General features: G+C 27.9%; 1 protein-coding gene across 1 annotated transcript in view; it reads right to left on the minus strand.

The window, feature by feature from the left end:
• The window catches only part of LOC135267235 (uncharacterized), a 66,284-nt gene extending 56,106 nt beyond the window's left edge, over positions 1 to 10,178 (minus strand). The window contains exon 1 of the mRNA XM_064359330.1: positions 9,813 to 10,178. Within this exon, the coding sequence (XP_064215400.1) occupies positions 9,813 to 9,884 (72 nt within the window). The 5' untranslated portion in view covers positions 9,885 to 10,178. The remainder of the gene's footprint in view (positions 1 to 9,812) is intronic.
• Between the last annotated feature and the right edge of the window lie 1,745 nt (positions 10,179 to 11,923).

An 11,923-nucleotide genomic window follows, 5' to 3' on the forward strand; every position in this document is an offset into this window, starting at 1 on the left:
CTAAAAAAAATTAAAGAGAGAAAAAAGCTAAAAAAAATAGAAACTGAAAATCGAAAATACTTACAAAGTATAAAAACGTTTTATGACACAACATTTATAGAAGTGAAAAAATGAAAAACTCAAAAATTTTTAAATTGAAAAACTGAGACGCTGAAACACTGAAGTAGCTAAAACACTAATACGAGTCTAAAAAGCTGGAATACTCAGATATAGAAAAATTTTTCTCTGAAGAAAGAAAATACCTGAAAACTTAGGAATTACAAATTTTTCAGAAGCTAAAAAACTTAGAATATTAAGAAAAAACTGAAAGAAGGAAACATGAAGAAGCCCACACTAAAAAACTGAAAAATTAATAATTTGGAACATTGAGAAAAACCCAAACTGAAAAACTGAAATTAGAAAAAATAAAAAACTGCGAAAAATAATAAGATCTTCTTAAATATATTTTCAAAACATGTGAGAGAAGCTGAAAAAATTCGAAATTATAAGCCTGAAAGATTTTGAAAAATTAAGAAACTGAAATATTCCTGACTTATATGATTTATTTTAACACAAAATTATAAATCATGATACCATTTTTTGCATTTTCGAATAAAATTGGCAACAAGGACAGCATTGTTAAAATATTCTCTTGCATGCGATTTGCTTTCCACTGATTTTTAAATGGGAAAAGCGTAAGAAAAACCTCGTGGGCAGTTGTTTGAGGGTCCTACAAATCTTAATTGAGCAACTATTAAATTATTAAACAAATAAATGAACTACCTACAAATCGTAGGCGATGAAAATTTGCTTATACTATTGCAAAAAAAAACAGTAATAATGAATGATGAAACATAATTATTTTGAGTCACGAAATAAGTTGTACGTTCCAGTTTGTATAACTGGGAGCAAAAATAAATGGGATAATTTCAGTGATTTAAGTAAATAATAATATAATTGTTGTTTGAGATGGTGTTGACAGTTTTGGCGTCGCATTGCAAATTTATTGCCACTTTCTCTATGCTAAACGAAAGAAAATTGTGTCTGGAATGAATCAAACCGCATTCCGATTTTAATAAATTATGGACCTAGTGAACTTTTAAACCGGTGTGATGTATTGGTCGGATTAAAAGAATGGAAAGAAATGGGACGGACGCCTAGAATTTTATGAATTTCTGATTATTATTTTCATGTGCCGATCACGAAAGTATCAGACTTTTAGTCACAGCTCCTCCGTAATCGGCTTTTGAACATTATATTTTTTTAAGTTTTGACAAAGTCTTAGAAACAACAATAAATTTTTTATTAAATTTATTTTTATATGCCGATTACTTCAGTATTAGACTTTTAGTCACAGCTCCCCCGTAATCGGTCTTTGAAGAGTATAGATTTTTTTTACGAAAGTTGTGACGAAGTTTTAGCACCAACAATGAATTTTTGATTAACTTTATTTTCATAGGCCGATTACTTCGGTATTGGACGTTCAGCCACAGCTCCGCCGTAATCGGCCTTTGAACATTGATTTTTTTTGGCGAAACTTGAGTCATTTAGTAGACTACCTATGCCTAGTTTAAATTTTCAAACAATGATTTTTGATTAAGTTATTTTCATCCGCCGATTACTTTAGTATTGGATTTTTAGCCACAACTCCTTCGTAATCGACCGTTGAACATTATAAATTATTTGACGAAAGTTTTGACCAAGTTTTAGCACCAACAATGAATTTTTGATTAGCTTTATTTTCATACGCCGATTACTTCGGTATTGGACGTTCAGCCACAGCTCCGCCGTAATCGCCCTTTGAAGATTGAATTTTTTTGACGAAACTTGAGTCATTTAGTAGACTACCTACGCCTAGTTTAAATGTTCAAACAATGAATTTTTGATTAAATTATTTTCATACGCCGATTACTTTAGTACTGGATTTTTAGGCACAACTCCTCCGTAATCGGCCTTCAAACATTATTAATTTTTTTGACGAAACTTGTGTTATTTTTTAGACTACCTTTGACTAGTTTCAGTTTAAATTTCTAGTACCAGCAATGAAAAAAAATATGTATATATATATATATATATATATATATATATATATATATATATATAGGATGTGCAAATAAAAAAGTGTTAAAAACGCCCTTGTGTGACCTCTCCACCTCTTCACTTTCGCACGCCCGTTCTTCAGTTCGCATCCGTTCCACATGTGATAAGCGTGTCGAAACCTTTGAGTTCCTTATCCACAATAATTAGTGTGAGAAAATAGTTTGATCGATAAACAACAAGAGGCCGTTTTCCCAATTTATCTGAGAAAACGGAAAGAAATCGAAACCGCAGCTGCAACAAAGCGAACGCAATCTGTGCCAAGGCACATATATTGTTAATTGACCCGTCACAAAAAACAAGATACCATATTTACCAATATGGAAACGCCAGTTTATGCAAAATTGAGCGAATCTATAAAGTATGAGAATCTTTGATAAATAAATAGGTTGAACGTGCAACAGCGTGATGATAACGTAACATTATAGACTATTATATTACTTAATCTATTTTTCCTAGCCTAGAGACACCAATTAGCTGGTAGAGTAGAGCAACGAGACTTTGCTCGTTTCACACAGTTAGTTTTATTTCAGGTACATAATAATAAAACGCCAATATGGATGGTTCATGGTCATGACACATTATTATTCTGGTTTATTTTTACCGCTGCCTAATCTGACAATCAACTGTATTTTCATGCTAAACGGACGTTTCTCTTCCAGAAAAGTGGACACAAATTTTAATACAATATGTTCATTCAGTTGATTTGGAAATGGAACTTCCTCAAGGCTACACTTCAAGTCCGATATTGTTTATTTTACAATATAATAAATTATTTAAACAATGATGTCAGGTGTGTACGTACCAAAAATGCAAATTTAATTTTCTCAAAGTTGCTAAAAGAGCAATGACACGACTAGATGTTGAATAAACAAAATTTGAGGAAACAGAATTTGGACCTCAAGTACGAAGTACAAATTCAGGTTAGTAAGCAAACAATTGTAATTGTCCTCTCTTTGTTGTAATACTATTGAACAAACAACTTTTTTCTAGGTATTTAAAAACTAATTTATAATTCCAATAAAAATTTAAAAAATCTACTAGTCGATATATTTAAAAAAAAGTCTGCTTTAGAGTCGGTTTATAGAAGACTCAATTAAAATTTATTCGTTGTTAGTTCGTATTAGTTGATTTCATGAAGCTTGTGAAAGGCTAAAGATCACGAAACTCAGACTTAAACACTATAACTATAAATAAGTCTTCTGGAACTGAAAAATTGTAAAACCTCAAAAACTTTGGAACTGTAGGTAAAAAAATTGACTAAAATGTTAAAAAACTGAAAAGCTGAAATACGTAGTAACTGAAAAGCTGAAAAATCTAGAAACAAAAAAACTGAGAAGTAAAAAAAGTATCTGAACAGAGAAAAAAGTCTGAAAACCTAGGAACTGAACGATAAAAAGTTGAAAAATTGCAAACTAGAATTATTACAAATACTAAGAATGAAATTGCTGAAAAACTTAGAAACCAAAAATTTTTGCAGAACCTAAAGTACTTAGAAACTGAAATATTGAGAAAGGAAAAAAACTGATAGTCAGATGTATGAGAAACCTATACTAAAAAACTAAAACTACAAAAAATAAAGAACTGAAGAACAAAAATCTCTTCAGAGTGTGAAAAAAGCTAAAACATCTGGAAAACTGAAAAACCTAAAAACTGTTAACTTAAAATACTTTGAACTAGAAAACAGAAATGCTCCTAATTTAGTTAATTGTTAAATTAACAGTGCTTCCACTGTAAAAAAAATAGAAGCTGAAAAGCTGAAACATCAAATATCTAAGACACTAATAAGAGACTAAAAGCTAAAAAACCTAGAAAAACAACATGAAACTGAAGAGCAAAATAATTTTTATCTGAACAGAGAAAAAAACTGAAAACCTGGACACAAAACTGGAACCAAGAAACAAAATACTAGGAGAGAAATAGCTGAAAAACTTAGGAACTAAAAATTTTTCAGAAGCTAAAGTATTTAGAAACTGAAATATTGGAAAAACTGATAAATTAATTGAGAAACCTAAACTGAAAAACTGAAACAACAAAGACTAAAAAACAAAAAATAAAAAACGGAAAAGTAAAACGAAAAAAAATTAAAAAGCAAAAATACGTGAAGAAAGCTAAAACATCTGAAAAACTTAAGAACTGTAAATTTAGAATACTAAGAAACTAAAAAAATGAAATATTGCTAATTTAGTTAACTATTCTAACACGAAATTATATAATATATTTTGTTTTTTTTTAAATAAAATTGACAACAGTGGAGGCATTTTAAAAATAGAAACTGAAAGGTTGAAACATCAAATTAGCTAAGACACTGACAAGAGACTGAAAAACTGAAAACGTAGGAACTGAAAAGCTGAAATAGTGAGAAAGTAAATGTTTCTTAGAAGAGAAAAAAGCTGAAAAATTTAGAAACTGAAAATATATTAGAATGTAAAAATTGAAAAAACCTGTAATTTGAAATAATGAGAAGTCTAAAAGACCAAGTAGTTAAGACACTAAAAAACTGATAAACAAAAAATGTAAGAACAGAGAACATACAGAAAAAATTAAATGGAAAAAGCAAAAATTTGAAATAAGATGAATTTTAAATTTCAACCATTTTAACTCGTATAATACAGGGTGATGATTAAAATAGACCATAAACTTATTGCTTAGTGCCATATTTCAAGTAATTAATAAAACATAATAAATTACTCAACAATTTTCTAGAAATACGTATTAATTACCATAAATGGATTAAAAAACATGTGAGCAAGGTAATAGAGCATTTATCACCTCCTCACCTTAATTGAAAACTCTCTCGAGATTATCATCAAGTGGAATTAAATACTCGCAAAACCATTTTTGCTGCATTTCTACAATTGCATGATGATGTTGTTGATGAATGCATTAGTGCAAAAATTGCATTAAAAAAACCGTAACTTTCCCTCATTTGTGGTTTCAAACAGAAAATAATCCGTAATTTAATCAACGTCCAGTGTAATACAAAACCAATTTACAAGCAGATAATTAAAAATAATGTCCACGATAGAAACGCAACGCACTTGCAATTTTATCAAATTATATAATTGGGGAATTCGCTCATGATTATTAAAAACAGGAAATTTTTTCCCGTCGTTAAATAACTGGTAAATTCTTATCGTGATTAATTCATTAATTGTGCCAGATAGATCGCTTTCTTCATATTATTATTATACTTTATCTGGAACAATTATTAAAACCAGTAGAGCACGCAGGAAAAACACATAATCTTCAATTAGCAACACTTGGATTTTACTACAATCCCTGATAATTAATTTTAAAGAAGGATAAGGAAACTGACTATGGCTTGTCCCGCTACGCACATTACGACACAATCGAAGGTGTTTCGTTCATTGACGAAACGTCCATTCATTTCTTGATAATGCATAAATATTTAGACACGATTTCATTTCGGTTACGTAAAAGTAGAGTGAAAAATTTGACACGATTGGCGAAAAATGCACGAGTTAAAGTTTTTCAATTTTGCCCCAATTGTGAGACTAAAGTGGGGCTAGTTATTAAAATGTCAGTTGAGTTACACAAGATAAACTATGAAGGAATACCGATTTTAAGTAAAATGCAATAAAAAATTCCATTCCAAACATAATTTTGCAATTTACTGTAACATTGTTTGCTTTAAAAACTGTAATCTTGTGCATTGTTAGATATAACTAAACTTTGGAACAAAGAACGCCAAGTACGTTAAAAAATATTTTTTTTATTTAATTTAATTAATTATTCAAAATTTTATGATTTCTAGTGTCATCCCAAAGCAAAAATGAAATTAAATAAAGTTTTGTGCCAAAAATATTTGGTAGCTCCAAAATTATTTGTGTGTTTTGAATTTTTATATAACTATTAGACATTATTTTACGTAATTTTTCTGAAAACAAAATTTCAGGCATTGGTTGTTTTAAAATGACATTAGTATTAATGATTTTTGTAGCGACTCAATATTAATTAATTAAAAGACCAGAAAAAAAAAATAGAGAATAGAAAGAATCTAGAATAGAAAATAGAAAATATGGAAAAGAAAAAATTAAGCATAATTTTTTGCTTTTAATGAACTGTTCTTTATTTGTCGACTTATTTATTTCCTCTACTGTTCCTTTTCTTTGTCTTTCTTGTAGAAAAATTCCGAAAAATATCACATGCAATGAGAAAACATTTGTATTTTGTCTGTTGGTTCTATTTTTTTTCGACGATTTTTTTTTATTTATTCTATTTTTTATTTTTTTTACTGTTTTAATTCTGTGGTTTTTAGTTTCACGTATTAGAGTTTCATAAAAAATAGGGAAATTGAAGATCGAAAAAATAGAGAGGACAAAAAGAAGGGACATTGAAAGTCTCTATTTTTCAATATTTTCTTTATTTTTTTAATTTTTTAATTAATATTCTGGAGACACGTATTCTCACTGCTCTCTTTATACTCTGGTGTACTTGACATTCTCTATATTTAATCTGTGTTTTTATTTTCAAATTTATTTTTGATACACTACAGAATAGAAGGACAAATATTACTAAATAATTACAATAAAATTGAAAGACGTCCTTAGAGATAAGATAATAGAAAAAATATGGAAAAGGAAGAATTTAGCACTTAGGGAAAACAGAAAGGGTTAGTTCTCTGTTTTTCTTTTTTTAATTCTATTTTGTCTCTTCTTTATATTCTCTATAGTCTCTATTTTTTTACTATTTTTTTGTTCCATTTTTTATGTTGATACTGTTTTTTTATTTTTTCTTTGTGTCTTTAATCTCACTTACAAGACTTTCATTAAAATTAGTCAAAAAAACAGAAAATGTAAAATAAAAAAATAGAAAGAATAGACAATAGAGAAGTTGTTTATAACAAACAGAGGGGACATAGAGAGACTCTTCTCACTTTTTTTCATTATTCTCTTGATTTTTAATATACGTATTTAATTCTCTTTATGTTTTTTTTTAATTTCGATTTTATTTTTGGTTTGCTAGAGTTTTGTTCGTTTCAATAAGAAAAATAAAAGGTAAAAAACAAAAAAAATAGAAGGAACAAAGAATACAGAGAATATGGAGACTGAAGAATAGAAACACTTCCATAATAAAGATAATAGAAAAAATATGAAAAAAAAGTAAACAGAAAGGGCTTTTTCTCTGTTTTTCTTTTTTCAATTCTATTTTGTCTCTTCTTTCTATTCTCTATCGTTTTTATTTTTTATTTGTGTCTTTAATCTTACTTACAAGACTTTCATTAAAATTAGTCAAAAAACAGAAAATGTAAAATAAAAAAATAGAAAGAATAGACAATAGAGAAGTTGTTTATAACAAACAGAGGGGACATAGAGAGACTTTCTCACTTTTTTTCATTATTCTCTTGATTTTCTAATCTACGTATTTAATTCTCTTTTTTTTTAATTTCCATTTTATTTTTGGTTTGCTAGAGTTTTGTTCGTTTCAATAAGAAAAATAAAAGGTAAAAAACAAAAAAAATAGAAGGAACAAAGAATATAGAGAATATGGAGACTAAAGAATAGAAAGACTTCCATAATAAAGATAATAGAAAAAATATGAAAAAAAAGTAAACAGAAAGGGCTTTTTCTCTGTTTTTCTTTTTTCAATTCTATTTTGTCTCTTCTTTCTATTCTCTATCGTTTTTATTTTTTTACTTTCAATGATCTGTTCTTTATTTGTTCCATTTTTTATATTCTTACTGTTTTTTATTTTTTATTTGTGTCCTTAATCTTACTTACAAGACTTTCATTAAAATTAGTCAAAAAAACAGAAAATGTAAAATAAAAAAATAGAAAGAATAGACAATAGAGAAGTTGTTTATAACAAACAGAGGAGACATAGAGAGACTCTTCTCACTTTTTTTCATTATTCTCTTGATTTTTAATCTACGTATTTAATTCTCTTTATGTTTTTTTTTAATTTCCATTTTATTTTTGGTTTGCTAGAGTTTTGTTAGTTTCAGTAAGAAAAATAAAATGTAGAAAACAGAAAAAATAAAAGGAACAAAGAATATAGAGAATATGGAGACTGAAGAATAGAAACACTTCCATAATAAAGATAATAGAGAAAATATGAAAAAAAAGTAAACAGAAAGGGTTTGTTCTTTGTTTTTCTTTTTACAATTATATTTTGTCTACTCAATTTTTTATTTTTTACTGCTTCTTTTATGTTATCTTTGTGTTCTCTAGACTTTTATTAGACTTACCCAAAAAAACAAAAAAAAACAGAAAATGGAAGACAGAAAAAACAGAAAGAATAAACATTAAAGAAGTTGTTTTTAACAAAATGTGAAGATATTGGAAATCTCTATTTTCTCATTATCCTTTTTATATACTTTTTAGCAATGTCTAACTTCTCCCTGTTCTTTTTATTTTCTAGTTTGTTTCTTTAATATACTGTTTAACTTTTCTGTTTTTTCTATTTTGCATTTTTCGGTAAGAAAGTAAAAAACAGACAAAATAAAAAGGACAAAAAATGGGGAAGAAGGAAAATCTAGAATAAAAAGATTTTCATAAAGAATATGAAAAAGAAAATATTTAGCACTCAGAGAATACAGAACGTGTCTGTTTTCTCTGTATTTTTCCAAGTATTTTGTTTCCTCTTTCTATCCTCTACCATTTCTATTTTCTACCTTAAATGATGTGTTTTTTATTTAACCATTTTTTTACTGTTTCTCTAAGTTCTTTAGTCGCACTTATTAGAATTTTATTAAACTTACTCAAAAGACTAAAAAACAGAATAGAAAATACAGAAAGTATAGACGATAGAAAAGTATATTGTTTCGTCATTCTTTTTATATTCTCTATATTTAACCTATCCTTGCTTCACTGTTTCTTTTATTCTCTAGCCTATTTATTTTATGTTTTCAATATTTTTTTCTAGTTTCCATTTTTTGGTAAAAAAAGGTAAAAAACAAGAAAAAATAAAAAGACGAAAAATTTAAAACTCATAATAATAATAATAATAATAATAATAATTTATTCGTCAAAAAAGTTACAAAAGAACTTACAGACACGTCAGTATAACAAAAAACATACGTACACAAGTCAACAGCTCAACATACAAAGTTGTAAATAATAAGACAATACAGACAATATTTAAATGTTAAAAACAGCGACCTACAATTTAAATTTTAACAAATATATCTACTGGTTTCAATGAATACTTAGTTATATAGTAATATTTGACGTAATAAATTCAGTGATGGAATAGTATATGATAGTATTTAACACTCAGAGAAAACAGAAAGGGTTTGTTTTTTCTTTATTTCTCTAAGTACATCTATTTTGTCTCATCTTTTTATTCTCTACCATTTCTGTTTGTTACATTTGATGATTTGTTCTCATTTATTCAATTTTTTATGTTTTCTACTGCTTTTTACTTTGCATTCTTTAGTCTATAATTCCTTTTATGGTTAAAAAATTCCGAAAAACTAATAATAAAAATTAAATTTGAAAAAGTCTCAGTGGAGACACCTTGTAGTTGCGAAAATCCTAAAAATCTGCTTGGGTTTGAGTCATTTAATTCAGCTTATTTACATAAAACTAACCAAAATGTAATAATAAGCTCCCTGAATAAATTTATTTGAGAAAAACAGCACACACTGTATCAAAAAGTCAATTTATCGCTCAAATATTTAGTCTGTGCATTGCAACAACATCCTTGTTAAAATTTACCCAAATTAAAAGTAGATTAAGTACACAGCCGGTTATTAATAACCATTGACTTACCGCTGAACCGTTTAATCCCAGCCTGATCCTCGAATACTTTTTCATAACAACCCTCCAAATGACGTAAGCCATTTTCCCCACAACAACCACCAACCATTTATCACCCACAAGGTTTGACCAAATTACCCAACAATTTATTGACTCAACCCATAAACAAAATCACACTTTTTTTTTGAGCCAACACCATATAATTTGCATTCACAACAAAACTTCACTGTTTCCAAACCGCATTATAGCGAAATGTTTACTTGGCACAAATTTTCGTTTGTTCATCATTTTGCCGTCGAAAATAATTGTATGTTCACATTTCGCGGTAGCAAAAGGTAAACTCGCATCTAGCGCGCGAAACAGCGACTGCGATCACACACGTGCTTCTTCGGCCGCCTTCGGCAAGAGTGAGGGGAAAAACCGAGGAGTGGCGTCATTCAAAATCAGCCTACTGTGATCACGAGCATTGGCTTAATTGAACGGAATTTGAGTTTACGATCGAACTGTGTATGAAAGGTGGAATTTCCGTTTTTCTGGACTGGACAAGTTCCAGGAAGTTAATTAAGTTGTCGGTCATTTTTACCAATTCTAATTGGTTCAGGAAAAAAATTGTAGATTTTTTTAAAAAGGTTAAATGTTTGGGTCAGTGTTTGTTTTCGCTCTTGACCCGCAAAACTTAACTTTCATTTTGGGCTGATAAAGTTGTAAATCTATTGAGACAAACACACTAAGGTGAAAGAATTTTTCGTTTATAATTATTATAATTAGGTGACTCTTGAATTTTTGTTCTAAACACTTTTTGTAAATTGTGTTGCTTGTTTGGCTTTTTCTGGTGAATGTTGTAACTCTATTAAAGGCGTTTAAGCTTCCTCCTTGCACACGACAGCAGACAAATGCAAATTTATGATCGCAGTTAGATGTCTTGTACGCCTTTGGGTGATATGGATTTTTAAGTAACGGTAAAAAGAGTAATGATCTATGGTGGCAATCCCTTTATTTCGTCTTAAGTGTTTTAATAAAGATCATTATTTTAGACACAATGTTATCAAATCTTGAAAAAAAAAATAGTTTTTTATTCTAATGCATTCTTTCTGTTTTATCTATTTTCGCTCTAATCCCTATTCTCTGTTGTGTCTTTAATTTAAATTTTAATTATTTGTCCACTATTCGGTGTGAGAAAAACTTTTTTCAAAGATTTGTCAAATTCTAAAGACTTAGAGAGAAAAAAAAGAATAGAAATAACAGTGAAATAGGTAAATAAGGAAATTATCTTACGTACTCGCAATTGGTTAGTCTCTCTTTTTTTATTATCTATTATTTCTATTTTTTACTCTCTGTGTCTATTTTTTGATCTCGGCGAGACTAAAAAATGCAAAGTTAAGAAAGAGTAGAGGAAATAAAAAAGAATAATATAGAATGGGTAAGGAATATAACATAACATAGAGTAAATAAACCAAAAACAAAAAAAAACAGAAAAGTAAAGAATAGAAGACAAATAATAATAAAAAATAACAACTGCGTGTCATACTTGTTTTATTATTTTTTTCCCCTATATCTCTTTAATTTCTGCATTCTTTCTATTTTATATATTTTCTTTCTAAATTCTAATTATTTATCTATTATTCGGTGTGAGAAAAAACTTTTTTCAAAGATTTGTCAAATTCTAAAGACTTAAGAAAAAGAGAAAAAAAAAGAATCGAAATAACAGTGAAATAGGTAAATAAAGAAATTATCTTACGTACTCGCAGTTGTTTAGTCTCTCTTTATTATTATCTATTATTTCTATTTTTTTACTCTCTGTCTGTTTTTTGATCTGGGCGAGACTAAAAAATGCAAAGTTAAGAAAGTGTAGAGGAAATAAAAAAGAATAATATACAATGGGTAAGGAATATAACATAACATAGAGTAAATAAATCAAAAACAAAAAAAAACAGAAAAGTAAAAAATAGAAGACAAATAATAATAAAAAATAATAACTACGTGTCATACTTTTTATTATTTTTTTTCCTTTATATCTCTTAATTTCAGCATTCTTTCTATTTTATATATTTTTTTTCTAAATTTTAATTATTTATCTATTATTTGGTGCGAGAATAAACTTTTTTCAAAGATTTGTCAAATTC

This window comes from Tribolium castaneum, chromosome 1, assembly GCF_031307605.1.
Source record: "Tribolium castaneum strain GA2 chromosome 1, icTriCast1.1, whole genome shotgun sequence".
Lineage (NCBI taxonomy): Eukaryota > Metazoa > Arthropoda > Insecta > Coleoptera > Tenebrionidae > Tribolium > Tribolium castaneum.